The sequence below is a fragment of the Papilio xuthus genome, unplaced genomic scaffold (assembly GCF_000836235.2).
Source record: "Papilio xuthus unplaced genomic scaffold, Pxut_1.1 DF826115.1, whole genome shotgun sequence".
NCBI classification, from domain to species: Eukaryota; Metazoa; Arthropoda; class Insecta; order Lepidoptera; family Papilionidae; genus Papilio; species Papilio xuthus.
The window spans coordinates 2,184,106-2,200,390 of NW_013532534.1; the positions used below are offsets into that span (position 1 = coordinate 2,184,106).

Here is a 16,285-nt window from a genome sequence, read left to right on the forward strand (position 1 = left end):
AGTTTAGACATTAGTCTTGATCCTCTATATAACTTTGAGTAAAACCTTTTAGCAAAATGGATAAGTACTATCGAGGAAACTGACGATGTGGAATAAACCAATAAGGAACAGTTTTTCACATCAGGAAATTTATTTGTACAAAGAAGGTCGAACAGCTGCGTATACGATTAATCGCTGTGCACTATTATGACCTCATTTGCACAAGTCACTGCTACCTGATTAGATATTTGTAAGAATGGGCGAAATTTGTCACAATGCAAGGCCAAGCAAATTTTATTACAAGTGGGACACCGAGAAGAGCCCTGATTGTACTTAATCTATTGCATGCTAAAATTTTGAAAATTCTTTTAAATTACGTATTTACCAGCTAAAGAAGTAATTTAGAAGAATTCCAATTTAATACTAAAGTGTACATTTGATACTAACCTGTCAAGGAGAAGTATAAGAGCACCGATAAGCATGAAGACGGCGTGCAGTATGAAGGGCACGAGGTAGGGGGTGTCGGGCATGTTGTCCGCGGCGAGTCCGGCCAGCGGGGGGAAGATCACGAGGCCGAGAGTGCCCACAGCCAGCTGCCGGCCCACGTCCCCCCGCCCCAGAGACGTCTCCCGCGTCGCTATCACGCACGCCGCGCCCAGCAGCGCCAGCGCGCCCGTCGGCCATATGTCCGCTAACACTCTGCAAATTTCATTGGAACAAAGGATGGTGTAGATCCAACAGTCATGATATACCTTCTTAAATTTTCATAGCGGTACCTTTAGGTAATATAAAGAACGACATGACGGCTACAAAACATCTCACACATAGTAAACTGCAGATTCTCTCTATTTAAATCTTGTAAAATATAATACCTGAGTACGAAGTATGTCCAGAAAGTGTATGTAGGGTCTCCGATGACGAGGCGGCACTCGGCGTCTGCCAGCACGCCGTCCGGCTCGTCGTAGGGATCGAGCACCTGACAGCGCACTGCGGGCCGGCACGGCATGTCCATCGTGTTGATCTCCGCCAGGCGCTCCTCCGGCACCAGGCATTGGAATGGACCGCCTTACAAACACGTGCCTTTATTAAAGTTGCTGTAGTTTATGTTTTAGGAAAATAATCAATATTCGACCACAAAACATACACGTCTTCTCGAGTTATCTTTTTTTTTCTAAAATCGCAATCTTACTAATATTATAAATGCGAATGTTTATATAGATGGACGGATGAATAGTAAAAATATAGAAAAATGGTCTATTATTTCGAAGGCGATAGAATAATTTTATATTACGTTAGGTATAAAAGAAGGTACTTAATTGAAATTAACATGGAATTTTTATTTAAATGGTTACATTTCATGAATATTGCTGTTATAATGATAAGGGTTTATTTGTATGTATTTATGAACTCACGGTAGGTGCACCAGTTGTCATTGGTCGCGTTATCCTCGCTGAGATCTGCGGCAATGTCGGTGATGTTGTGGGGCTGAGGGGCGCTCAGTGTGAGAGGCACGCGGAGACGCGCGGCGTGCTGCATGTACACTAGGCATTGCCCGTCAGTGCACAGATGTGGCGGATTACGTTCGAACTCTGGACCTTCGTCACCCTCGTCTGTCACCATTTCTGATGGTGGCTGGTGACAGAGAATATTGTCACTATTGGCTTATAGAATCAAATAATATTACTTCTTTATCATTCAAGCATTGTTGTAAAGCAGAAAAATATATATTCTACTAATATCATAAATGCTAATGCTTGCATGGATGGATGTTTGTTTGAAGATATCGTCAAAACGGCTCAATGGATCGCGATAAAATTTGGCATACATATACTCTGAAAGAAGACATAGGGTTCTGATATGTTTTTTTTAATTCAGCGTGGGCGACAGCTATTAATATATGAAAATGTACTGAAAAATCTATTCATAAAAGGCACTGTAAATGAGTACCGTTATTTACTCGTTGCAGAAATGTGTTCGCTCCAGTTGCTTATCGGTGAAAGCATTCTTTGCAATCAGTAGCTAGTTGCAGTGCCGTATAATGCGTGCTGCATTCATTACGTTTTCCGTTCGAACGTACGCATCGAAAAACTATGTTATGTTTGAAATGCATAACAGGATGCCTAACTACCCAACATCTGATTTAAAATTGACTAAATTTAAAAAGTAAAAAACTTAGAGACACGATAAGGATTGTTTAGTTACTAAAATGTCAAACATAAATTGTATACGAGCATCTAGAAGACAGGCGTGAAGTGGAAATATTTCTGCAGGTTATATGATAAATGTGGCACGAGGGCTAAAATCCTAGAGTTCTAAAAAACAAAATAAAATAAAAAGTTTTTTGTATATAGTGTTAACTTACAGTAGCATTAGCGACGCTGTTGTACATAGGACTGAGCGTGGTGGTAGTGGTGGTGGTTTGGAAAGGTTCCGTCAGCCAGCTCATGTCGTCGCTTGCACATCCGTATTCACAGGTACCCACAGCCAGCACGCCTTTCTAATAAACCAAATACAATTTTTTTGAACACAATACAGCACAGAAAAGCCTCAGATTCTAAAATCGATACATAAAATCGATACATTGATAAACAATCAAAAAACAAGTTTCTATAGCCATAAGTAATATGTGAAATAGAATTAAACGCAACATTATATAGCTTGGTTACTTAAAACCTTCTTACAGTTGTTCGAAGACTAAATTATCTGTATAAAATATATCGTCATCCCTGTCATCACCTTTGACAAAATAGAGATAGCAATATATTTTAACCGCCGATTTTGGTCTCAGAAACTCACGGTTAATTTGCTAATCTTTGCCATAGTTAATTAGTGTTGGTGATAAATTACAAACAGATAAATCACGTGATATGTACATTTATTTTAGGGTCCGTTAGGCACCCTTCAAGTCACCTTCTGTCCGGGCCATGTGTTGCAGCGCATGCCCTCGGTGCACACCTCCTGCATTACGTACGCGCCCTCCGCGTCGCACATGAACAGCACTTGCGGTCGTCGCGCCTAAATGTAAACAAAATATACATCTTTACATTAAAACGTTGCTTTTGTAACTTCACACTAACTTACTCTATGTTTTAAATTGAAAATATGCTCGTCAATCACCTCGATCTATTAGCAGGAATTACCATGAAAGTGTAGACTTTAAAATAAATATTTTGTTTTATCTTCTTTATTCATAAGTGTTATTTCTAAAATTACCAATTCGATCTGCGAGCTCTGACGTCACAATATGAAGTCGGTTCATGCTCAATCAACTAGTGTTGACTAAGGCCTAGTCACCCCTATCTTTAGGAAGGCTCCAAGTCCCTCGGTGGAAACGTATAGTGATAATGAAAATGAATATGCTCATTCTTATTTGAATAGGTTTGCAGAACTTACATCATGTCGCTCAGTATATGGTACAGCGAGAAGCAGAGAGTAGAACACAGCACTCAATATGAGGCATAAGGCGGTAACAACTCTCAGAAGCCGCCCCGATCCACTCGGACTATGGCCGCCTCCAGTAGAACCTCGTCCCACCGACAACCTGGTAAACATTAAGTGTAATTCTCCTAGTCTCAACTGTCAGAAGAGAAGTAGGTATAGCACGACATAGCCTAGCTGTAGACTTCCATTGCATGTGTATCAAGTTAAAAATTAACGTATTCTGGTATAAATCACGACTACATTAAAAATCAACGTGCTGAATCAATAGTATTAGTCACTATCACTAGAGCTATTCTCTATATACCTACTTTATACAGAAATAGCATTTAGTTCCGCACAATTACAAGTTAGATATTCAATTTGCATTTCGAGCGAGTCCAGTTTGTTAGTCATTATATTGATGAGTGTTGACACAATCCTTATTTGTTACTGATTGTTTATAAACTTCAGAAGGCAACAGAACCATCTTAGAGACATTTATGATGCCACCAATTTGTTTGTTTAGTTCTTATAAATTATGAGTAAAACATTCGCGTCTTAAATTCGTAATTATGAAAACGACAACTAATGCAATAGCAGGATAAAACATAATATTGAAATTTATGTATACCGACCTTGGCCAGTATATCAAATGAGATTATTTCAAAAGGATTTTCTATAACTTTGACGAAATCGTCCATTCAATTACAAAAATAGACTTACTAAGTACAATGAATTATGTGAATGTGTTACATACTACTAAGAAATATTGACATTTTAAACTCTCTCAGAATTGTATAGCGATATAACTCTACAAATACATTGTACCTTTAAATTGGCATACACATCCATTCTTTAGACTCAGACGTATTATTTCACAACACATTGTAGCTACAAGCTATTATTCAAAGCTTTAAATATGCAGCCACCTGCTTTTCAATGTCCGAACATTCGCGACAAAGCCGCATGATTTGAAAAAAAAAACACAAACGATTCCGAGTCTTTCGAATCACGAGTAAGGAATGTGTAGTGTACAATTTTTTCCATGTATCAAGGTAGGGCAGTGTGTTAGTCTACGCTCCGATGCCCTCTAAGAATGGAAAGTTAACTACCATACTTTATAAGTAGACATATGAAAGTGTAGATTTTATCAATGATTATTACCAATTATCAGTAAAGAACCACCTTTAGTCATATAGAACTTCAACATATATACATTTTTAATATGTCATTTAGTATACGAAATGTGTACTCAATCACAACCACCATTTCGATAAATTTTAGTAGCAAAAGTAATAGGCCTATTCGTGTTGTAAAGCTGGAATTAATACTTACTTATCAACAAGAGGCCCTAATATTGCTGGTCCGAGAAGAGCAATGCAAGGCGCGACGGCTGAGATGAGACGTGCTTCGGCCCGATCCAGGCCCGTCGCCAGCATGTGTAGGGGGAGGAACGGGTAAATGCATCCTATGCCTGTAACAAACATACACATCATCAATCCTAGTTTTTTAAATAATTGGACATCACATTTAACACGACTGACTGTTACTTTTTGCACAAGTGTAAAATACTAGAGTAAAAGATTCAAATTATAAGCATTTTGGATAGTGTTGTTGAATAGTGGACCTTTATTATACAAGATAAATATTTATAATTCAATATTTTTATTATGAAAATTTGTAGACTGGTTTGATATAAAATACATCTAGATTTATAATAGTATTATTAATAAGATTTTGCACCAGTCCAGTTATAAAGCATTATTCAGTACCGCTTTTTAAACAAGCAAAGTTAAGAAGAGATAGCGTCATGGCCGTTAGTTCAGAGTTTAATATTCTTTGGAAAGTTTTTAATCCACTTTAAAATCCGGTTTATCTGATTCTTGGCGAAATAATATGATACGAAGCAAAAAAATTGTTATGAATAAATGGTATTTTTATTAAATACCAACAAGTACCTAGGATAAAATCCCTTCAAACAAATGTAGAGCATTCTTAAATAGCACATTCTAATTACGAAACGAGCCGGTAGGCGGTGTGATATATTACAGACATACCTAACAGAAAAAACTAGAGAAAAATAAATTGTAGTTACTCGTAAATTTTTCTCGTAAAATATGGATCATTATATAACACATTTTATAATAGCTCCGTAATACGTACGATTTACATACATATTTATACTACAAATTACATGTTTTTATATGACGATAAGTTATAATTGTTTTCTTTCTTAATTAGTTTACTGGCAACCCTAAGTATAATTCGCAATGCAGTAACGAGGAGCGAGGTGAACGATCCCTAAATCATTCAATACATGGAGACCGGAGTTGGTCTTGTAAGGCAAGTTGCGAAGCTACTAGGTGGCCCACAGCACACCGGTTTCGATATTGTACCACTTTTTGTTGCGACTATAGCAAGTTCATACAACTTCCTTTAACAGAAATGAACTGTATACTTACATATACTATACGAATCTGTCAAACCGATGTGGATTGAAGTAATTTTTGCTAATATTGATTCATTACACCATTGCTTTGAGTATTTATAATTTCACCATGTTGTAGATACGAAAGTTTAACTTACCTGATAGAAAACAGAAGAGGACACATTTTAATGTAATAAGATTCTTATTGATAAGCGGTTTCATTTTTCTTTATTTTTCGTTTTTGAGTATCTTCAAAGCTTAGCTTTTACACATCTTGTATCTGTAAAGAAATATTTTGATTAATACAGAATTTACCTAAAAATCTATTAGCTCTAAATTAAAAAAAATGACTTGTGGCTCCATCCATTCGAGCTAAATGCCCCACCCTTTAATTACTTAATAGCATTAAATGTTATTAATATTCCACGAACTGTCCACGGAATGGGGCCATGGTCATATTTCCACGCGCCCACGTGTTTGTCTGATGAAGTAACACAGGGTCCGTTGGTTTTAAAATAGTTGTCAAGGAATGACGTGAGCTTGTATTTTGTGATCTCATAGTGACACGGGCCGCGACCGAGGGCGAGCATACAGCTCGTGTGTCACAGACCTAATTGCGGATTCATCGCCGCAAACTTGTGATAAATTGATCTAGCATAACTGTTTTATTCTCGTACTGTTCACCTATTGTCATTGTGAGGCGAGTTATAATGTGAAAATGAATTGAAAGGAAACAACAACGTTTTCAATAGATGTTACTGTGGGTGACGGGGTACCGGAAATGTCTAGATATTGTTTTGCACACATGTCTCGTTGATTCTCTTGGAAAAACAGACATAGATATATGTTTCCGTACTCGGTGGAAACCCATTTGACATTCCCAAAATTGCACATAAATGAAATCATCAAAAGAAATCATTGATCAAATGGAATGGTTAAAGACCCACAATAGAGAATTGGTCATTGATAAAACAATGCCGAATAATAGACATCGTATCAAAATATTTACCAAGCATGCGGTTTTCCTCGCAATGTTTGCCACACCGCGGAGCACGTGATAAACAACGCGCAAAAATATTCATCAACGCAAAATAGAATCTAATCATTTAAAAGTAAATGCGGGTATATCTTACTATGATAATTGATTCAATGGTTGTTAACTTTTTGAGAAATTAACGACGTAACACCGGGTGTGAATAGCTATTTACTCATGTAGGCTTATAATCGCGTTATAATAATAAGTTGTCCAAACAAACTGTATTTACGGTCCCACCAATCCGGCCTCGATCGGACACTAATGGCCCGTCCGTTTTGTTTACACAATCGCTAAAAGTTGCCATCGGAAAATTCTGTTATTTCACTACAGCCAAGTAACTTCTTAACGTATTAAGTTACTAAGACCATTATTACTCCAATGTGTTGAACCAACATACGAATTTTAAAGAGAGATAATTGAAATAATATTGTGCCAAATGTTTGAGAAGTACAGCTTAAGTAAACCTTTAGAACTTGACATTACGCCACAAGGTCATTTGAATTTAGGGTCAATACTATCAGCGCTGTCGCCTTGAACAGTAGAAAAGGGTCTGTAGTATCTGGGTTGCTTGACTTGTATACAAAACGAGTGTCTCAAACTTTCACACAAGTCGGCTCCATGGCAGACCGCCAATGTGATACGGATTTCTACAGTGTTATTTAAAACCGCTAAATGTAAACAATAACAATCACATCGCATCATCATATCAAGACTTGGGAAATATTTTTTAAATAAATTATACATCCGGAGTTATTTCATCACTGATCTTACGTCATTTTTTGGTACATTACTTTATTTGTTAATCGTTGTTAAGGACCTAATTGTCGTACTGCTGACTTAAGTTAATTAGTTATGTGCCACTTCGTGCCTGACCCTCTATCACTTGTTTCCCCCATTACTGATGGTAACAATCTTTCTTCTTAACCATCTCTCATACAATCTACAGCAAAGTAAACCATAAAACTCTTTTTTTGTAAAGTTACTTGCATTGTCTGTTATAGTTTGTACTTACTTATATTAGTTAGAAACCTTGAACTTTTTATGTTTCATATAGACGGCGGAATTCGGTACCAGACACGTCCGAATTTAATTTATCTTGTGCATGACAACTTGTCACGCGAACGAAGCTTCTTACAAATTTAGAACTCGTTTCAATTTTATCAATTGAGTCATTCTGTTAAGGACTTTTTAAGTCAAAATTGCTATACAGCAAAACAACACATTTGTTATAATATATGAAATTAATGTTAAAAAAACGAATTTAACTTATTCACTTAGAATTTATTTTATAGCAACGAGTGAAAGTTGAAGACATGTATTTTTGATTTAATATATGTAAAATATACTCTTAGAGTTTAGTTGACTCGCCAGAGAAAGTTGTGGTGCAAATGTGGTGATTAAAGAGCCCTACCAGTCTATGCTGGTACGGTGCCTTTTGGCTGTATCTAGGCACTCAAGATTGTAATAGCATAGTAATAACATAGCATGTAGGTCTCGTTTTCTTGAATTGTTATCATAAACTACATATAAAAACTGTTAGGGTACGTTTAGACTATGATAATATTACATAGTACACTTAGTCTATTAATCGAAGTTTCTCTATATAAATATGACTGTCTCTAATTTCCAATTTTTTTGTTACACAATAACTAATGTCGCATCAATCTCGGTACAAACACGACACTACTCACACACCAAAAATCAAGTGTCAACAAAACAGATATTAATGCCGGATATTTATGTCGAAATTTCGGTTGAAGTGTAAACATACCTTTATAAAATTTTAAATCGATCAGATCTGAAAATTAACTAATTTATAACCGTAATATGAATCATTAACATGCATATTAAATATGTGCTAATGGTTCAAAAATCAGGGCCCATGATAAAAGATTATACTTATTGAATGTAGAACAAAGAATAATCTTGTAATAGTACATTCTTGCCTTCGTTTATAGCCAGCTTGCATGCTGGTAAGTCATTTGTTATAATTGCAAAAGTGAATAGGGCAGAAGGGCAAATTGCTTGTTACTTGGACTGTTTGTATTTGTGCTATTAAATAACTTACATAACAAATTTTATTGTTATCTCCAAATATCAACAGAGAATAATATACTGTTTCAGTGATTGGCAACATATTTGTTTTTATTTAATATGGCATAGAACAGTATTCAATATTATCGATTGGTCAAAGTGACCTAATTTCCTGATCTGTAATGTAAACTATTGATATAATTGTTACCAATTACATATAACTTCTTTCTCTCAATAAATTAGGAACAACTTTACATTGACGAACAAATCGTATAGAGCAACATTACAGTTTAGTTTAATCCTTTTGGCTATCATTTAACCTTTACTACGAATTAGCACAGTAACAATAAAAGAGCTACTAGCTGAGAAGGAAGCTATCGTTAACCAATAATGCAAGATATACCTAATGTGGCGAAGGCGTTACACTGCTTTAATCAAATAAGTACTGTGGGACGGATGTTAACATCAGCACACATCTGCCGAAACGAGTTTAGTTACACACTACTGTTAACGCACATGGCATCTCATTTACACACACACACTCACATGTCTATTCTTAATTGTTTTTAATCACAAGAAATGCGCAAGTGAAGTTGTTGAAAAAAATATTATTGTGGATTTCCACTGCGGAAACATACATATAACAATATACCCATCCCTCTTGAAAAAACTGAGATAACATGGTATTTTTATACGGATGTCTCGTCAGTGGAAACCTACGGTTAGAGGAGTGCGGCGGGAGTGGTCGATGCCGTCACCGCTATAATCGGCGAAGGTCCGTCGCGATGCGTGACCGACGACGCGCGCCTTTGCGTAGGGCGGACCGAGCACCAGACTTACACCAAAACAACCACATAAGTTGGGTTAATGTAATCAAATTATGTTTTATTAAAATAAATAAAAAATCTTTACAGATTATAACTAAAGATTACTATCTACTAAAGTTTAAATAGAGCTTTGTTTAACTGTGATACAATATCTTTAGTACCATCTCGTTACAATAATCTTCACAGATCATTTTTGCTTCACAACGTTTTTAATAAAAACATCATGCTATTTATCTTGGTAACAATTGTAAAGTAATAAATCTTAACAATAGAATAATTTTATAGCAATGAATTGTAAAGATACATTAGTGTTCAAGACACGCGCACTTACTTTTTCAGAGCCTATCTTTAATCAGTTTTGACACTTACAAAGTATTAATTATTCACACATTAAATCGAATAATGTCTAATAGGTACTCTGTGTGTTACTCGAATAATTTTACTTCCGTAAGCTTTGAGCATATGTTTGTACAGGTGAACGAGTGCCGCTTAAAGTAAAGGTAAGAGTTCAACTACTTTTAATAACTTCGTCGAATATTGCTATAGTTTCAAAGGAGTAAAGAAAAACTACTAGTAAGGTTACTGCTACTATTTTTTTTATTACTGTGCTTGAACGAAAAATAAACAGTTATAATATAAAGAAAGTTATTGATTGACCCGTTGAGTGCGTTATTAAAAAAATATAATATCTTTGCAATGTTATATAAAAATATGATAACCTTTGACTTTTTCGTTCATGATAATATGACGGCGCTGAGCTATTTATAACGAGAAGCAGACAATTGCTTGCGTAGAATTTCCGGACAAGTTAATTCATATTTCATCGTATTGTCAAAGAAATAACACGTATTGTGTAGAATTTGCGTACTGCTCCTGCTTCCTAAGATGTTAATTTAAAATTTATTTGATGACAAACATGTAATATTCGAATTGGTTGCTATACTCCAGGGATTACACTAACAATTAACAAGGATTTAAACTTTATTCTACGAATGGGCAATATGTCGTAAATCGAAAAAATATCCAACAGTTTATTGACAAAATTATTAAAGTTAGGGACTGTTTTCTAATGTGCAAGTGCTGGATAACTAACTAACAAATTAATTAACTGACCGGTAATGTATACTACCTGTCAAAAAAGATATTGTCTTTAACGGTTTTATTAAAAGGATTGAGATCCATCGCCAACGAGGACTTTATTTGATAACTAATGACTAAGTAGCTTATAGAGGACTCGGATATTGTAAAATAAGCCCTTAATATTATTGAAGTCTTCAGTTGAAACCACATTATAATTATGATAGTATTGAAAATCGGAAATCGTAGTACAAGGCGCCTCGGGGTAATAATACTGTCGGTTTGTTCCGTTGTGCTTTCGTCTTTCGACACTATAATTATAGCATTAGTCAGTGTGGTGCAATGATGTGCGATGCAATAGCAAATGGAATTGGTCACAGTCAACTCTCACAATAAGCAGGCACCCACTTATGTTAATAGAATCTTACATTGTTGGTTTGTCATGATGTCATTGTTGGTTGGTATTACTGTTAGATAAAACTCTGAAAACTCACATATATCATCAATTCAGTGAATGAAGTAAAAGTTGATAAAAATAAAAATAAATTAGCTGAAGATTTTTTCATACGAAACCATCACCATAGTATCAGGCCAACTTTTATTCCCTTGTTGCAGGCTTCTAAATATGATTGCTAAAATTGTATTTTAGCTATTTATGAACATTTAATATTACACATATCGCATTACCTCAGTTATAACATTGTCAGAAGAATTAGAAGCAAATATTTTTATTACAATGTTGCATGTCGCAACGCCGCGGCACGGCTAAGTGGGACACGATGCCTCAGCACAAACTACTGACTATGGATTCGTGTCGCTACAATCAATTTTAATACTTCAATCAATGCTTGTTTTGTTGTTCAAAACACTTGACACATGATTTGTTTATGGAATACTATACAAATACGGTATAGGACTACTCAAATATTTTATATTGCAATGTGCAAAGACAAATAACAGTTATTACCAACGCCTGTAAAGGCACCTTAAAACCTTGCAGCCCTAAAACTGTCAAGGGTTATCCTTGACAGTTTTATATTAATCTTAATTGTGTAGTCCAAGTTCAATTTTTAATATCTTGGTAATCTTAACACTGTCATTAAAAAGTGCATATGGGTTTAGGTAACGGTATGTCTTACGGGCGCTTGAGCACGTTGCGTATAAAAAGAAAGCTTTCATGTTAAGTGTTTATGTTTCCGTCCTTATTATCCCGTTAAATGATCCAGACAGGCGTCGTCAGTCGTCACAAGGAAAATGAGACACTAGATGTGCCCATGCGTGTTACAAACAACGCCCTTTACTCATATGTAAGTGCGCCCTTATCTATACAGCTACTCAAAGCTCTTTCATTAAGACGTATGGCTTTTATCGTACATACTATCAGAGTTATAAATTGCTCATTAATTTTATCAAAAATAGTCGTGAGTACTCCTCGCTTATAAATTATAAACATAACGCTACATGTATTTTAATGTCTAGTCAAAAGTGACATTATGTAGTTTAATAACATTATTACCATGAATGAAAATACGGCACGGTAAATCATTTTGGGTTTTTATCGAGATTACCGTAGACCTCTCTCTTTCAAATGTGAAATAGCACTTACTGCCGTGTGTCGCGTATTATTCTTTTGAAAATTCGGAAAGAAAAGTCGTATGGTTAACTTTACTGTAATTTGTCACTATCACAAGAGCCCATCACAAATGTTTCGGAAAAGTGTAAAATATGATAATCTGCGGATGGACCTTACGCGAACGAGTCTTCTCTTCTATGAAAGGATGTATAATATTAAAAAGTTAACTGGTGATTATTAAAATCTGTGTTGCTGGAAAGGAATTTTACTGCTACGATTAACTGTTGTTTTTTATTATTCTTTTGTTTACAATAGTAGAGTTTCTATAAATAATGAAAATAGCATCAGTATCGGAGGTTTGTTGCCTGCAATGATATTAAAGTTGTTTGAAATTATATTAAAATACAGATAAAAAAACATTTAACGTGTATTTTATGAGTCTGTGTTATTTTAATCGCATTATTTTGTGTTACGAGTGGGTTAACAATCTTGCCGACAGGTGACAACTGGTGTGAACAGTAGCCATTACTTCCTAATGAAAAACTGATTGTCATCCCCTTTGGGTTAAGAAAAGGATAAAATAAATGGTTGGTTAGAATATTATAAAGCTTGAAAAGCATTAAGAAGACATAATATGTATATAAATTACAACATGTGTTGGCCAAAACCGGAGCAAACATTGACCGCTTCGACCGTTATTAAATTGGCGGGAAACTTTTGATTGATGCGTCGACGGAAGTGTTAATCTTGTTTTACCTATTTACCAAGAGTGCAAAATTTTAAGTTGCCCATAATTATCTTTTTTCTCTTATTATGTTATTGAATTTCAATCAATATGTTATACAGTAATTCAAGGCTAAGAAATAAATCGCATGTCAACTTATGCATTATGCAACCTTATTACCTTACAGTGTTTACATCTATTTTTACGATACACGTAAACCGAGCTATGGATTCTTTTACCAGTAATTTCGACTATTACCACACACACAATTCACAAAAGAACGATTTTTACTTTTAAATAACTATTGGGAATCTCTTTACTTTTAAGTTTGATCAGACATCTCCCAAAACTTTCAAAATTATATTTTATAGTAGGTATTTTTTTTTAAACACTGCCGTGTTAAGGTTTTTTCTGTATGTAAAAAGTGTGATTTCATTACATATTAATATTATGCTACATTTTAGATGTATGTTTATAAAAAGCCGAATTGAGAAAAAAATAAATGTCAACCTCACAACGTTACTTTCGCGCGATCTAAGTGGCCCGCAGTGTTTATACTCGATGCAACCTTTAGAAACGAGGAGTGCTGAGGACTGGTATTAGCATAATTGGAGGTCGGCGGCGGCGGGACCGGTTTACTGCCTCGAATATCGCCGCCACATGACGTCATCGATGACATCATCACCGCACGCGAACTTTTAACAAAACCGAATGCTGGTTCAAAAAATATTCGCTTCCGTCGACATTAACAATCGTACGATGACACATTGGATAACAGAATCATCTTTAACATGCTGATGCCTGCGGCTTTGAACACTTTTATTAACTATCCTTGTTGAAAACTTTTGTTTGGTTATTAAAAATTGGAACGTTAACGATCGGTGACTCCGTGAGTATTAATAACTATCAACGTGAACACGATCAGCGTTATTTAGGTCGGCCGCCGCACCCGTCATATGACCCCAACACCACCCACCCTGAGCTCAGCCCCTTTCTTACAAATATTGAAGAAACCGACACCTGTAAGGTATCACCGCACCCACTTGTTCGATCAATAAACACAAAATGTCTTGTCCATTCCTAAAATAGACTACGATGTTAAAGATATACGAAAAAAAAATATTCTACGAAGAGTCTGATTATAACTCAACTCAAAAGGAATGAATTCAGATAAGAAAGAAGCAGGCGAACAATTTTAATGTTTTTGGTTAATTGAAATGATTTAGAAAGATTTAAGACTTTTCGGAGACTCTTGTTCTGCATGAAGCAAATGTAAATGGTGTCATTACGTTTGTGGAAAACCAAAAACTTGCTGTATTTCTTTCAGAGAAAAAATGCATTTCGTCCTAACAATAAATTCTCAAGAAAGTTTCGAATAACCTACCTAATGCAAAAACTCTTACCCAAGTAGGTATAAGTAAAAGACGAAGATCATATTATCAAAGTAAAAGAAGCGAACAAAATACGATGGTAAAGGCAGATGCAAGCGACGCGAGGTCCGAGGGTATTGACTTCGAAATGTCTTTGGCCCTATTTTCTACACACGTATCGGCGACGCGGTCAAATAAAAAATACAAAATTAACAAATTGCTTGTTATCTCATAGATAGAGTTATATTATGGCTGTTATAAATTTTCTTTTATAAAAAAAAACACTTATTAACGTTCGCAAAATAATATGTACATGTAATTAAGTTGTTGTTTTACGCTTTTTATGTCGATCCTAATTGTAATTATACGGCTGGTGTCAGGAATGAACAATAAACTAAAACTGGTGCTTAGACATAGTATTGTCTAGAGTAGCCCGAAGCAAAGTACGTCTCAGATTCGATTTCGAATTCGATTCCCGGGTTCGATTCCAAAATAAAACATTATAGAGATTTAGAAAAGTATTGCATCTTACTTTTATAAATCTCTAAATGTTTTACATTTATGTTTAATTTACTCTGATAATAAAATAAATATTTTTAAGGAGTCTCAAACAAAATATTCTGCATCGAGTGTCATGGTTCAAGTGCAACAGACCGTAAAAAACGGATTTTCGTAATACAATGCTTTTTGTGTCATTACCCCTTGTAGCCAACATACTCAACTGTATTATGCAATTAGTAGCGCAAGCGTAGGTGATATTATTTTATTCTAATATTGATAAAATAAAATAAGTAATTGTTCTTTCTTACATGATACGACACAGTTAGTAATATTTAGATAGTTCAGGTCAAAAGGAAAGAGGAATAGTACACTGAAAAGAAGATTGCCAGCTAAAAGTACACGCTAAAGATACCTGTTAGATTTAAAACCATGCACTGTAATTTTTCATGGCGGTTATTTGAAGATTGCTTAAACTTATGCTTCGATAGTATGATCATCAGCTCACTATACGTCCCCACTGAGGAGCTTGGTACCTACCCTAAGTAAGGGTTGACTAACTGAGGAGGCAAAAAAATGTGATTTATACAGTAACATCGTTATTTCCAAAAAAAACAAATCTCAAACTTATCATATACAAGTTTTAGAGAAGCTTCCTAAGACTGTATGACTTACTTAAGTGAACTTCCTTTTTGTGACCAATTTAATCCATAAAGTTGGTTTCTACTTACTACTTAAAATTTTTTAAATTTCCTACATGATAATAATTATTATACGTATGTCTAAACTGATAAGAATGATGTATTTTCCTATCCTAATTTATATCGTATCGCAAAGGCGCAAAAATTAAAATTAAAATGCATACTAAAAAGAAACTTACTTAGAACGATCGCGAAAAGCTTCACAAAATAATTTACTTGGACACTTTTCACAGGGCACAAAAAAGGATATTAGTCGTTATTTATCACAGCCTTAGCAATCATTATTTTGAAAATTTTATACGAGATTAGAAAAACTTATTTGAACTCAATGAACGCGACCGACCGCCTATGAATCGCAACACAGGATAACGAATAACGATATTTACTGCTACATCGCAAATAGCAGTTAAAATGCTAGTTATAACGGTTACAATTAACTAACCAGCTATTTATACAAAATAAGCCGTTTGCGTAAAAAATTAAAATTCATCCGAAAAATATATGATGTAGATCTCACATACTTTATAATAATTTACTAATACATACTCATTAAATATTCCTTTTCTCTTTTTAAAGTAAGGCCATGTCGAAATTCTAACGAACGCATCTCATCGGAAC

The 16,285-nt window shown here is 35.0% G+C and overlaps 1 protein-coding gene across 3 annotated transcripts in view; it reads right to left on the reverse strand.

The window, feature by feature from the left end:
• The window catches only part of LOC106123469 (major facilitator superfamily domain-containing protein SP1173), a 20,107-nt gene extending 4,088 nt beyond the window's left edge, over positions 1 to 16,019 (reverse strand). For 2 of the 3 annotated variants that reach the window (XM_013319819.1, XM_013319821.1), the window contains exons 1-9: positions 15,847 to 16,019; positions 5,986 to 6,107; positions 4,735 to 4,873; positions 3,373 to 3,520; positions 2,890 to 2,994; positions 2,342 to 2,476; positions 1,392 to 1,611; positions 852 to 1,044; positions 427 to 678 (exon numbers count right to left, since the gene is read on the reverse strand). In XM_013319819.1, the coding sequence (XP_013175273.1) occupies positions 427 to 678; positions 852 to 1,044; positions 1,392 to 1,611; positions 2,342 to 2,476; positions 2,890 to 2,994; positions 3,373 to 3,520; positions 4,735 to 4,873; positions 5,986 to 6,049 (1,256 nt within the window). In that variant the 5' untranslated portion in view covers positions 6,050 to 6,107; positions 15,847 to 16,019. Of the gene's footprint in view, positions 1 to 426; positions 679 to 851; positions 1,045 to 1,391; positions 1,612 to 2,341; positions 2,477 to 2,889; positions 2,995 to 3,372; positions 3,521 to 4,734; positions 4,874 to 5,985; positions 6,108 to 15,381; positions 15,466 to 15,846 lie in introns of those variants that run through there. The other variant, XM_013319820.1, reaches the window with a different exon arrangement.
• Positions 16,020 to 16,285: the final 266 nt, after the last annotated feature.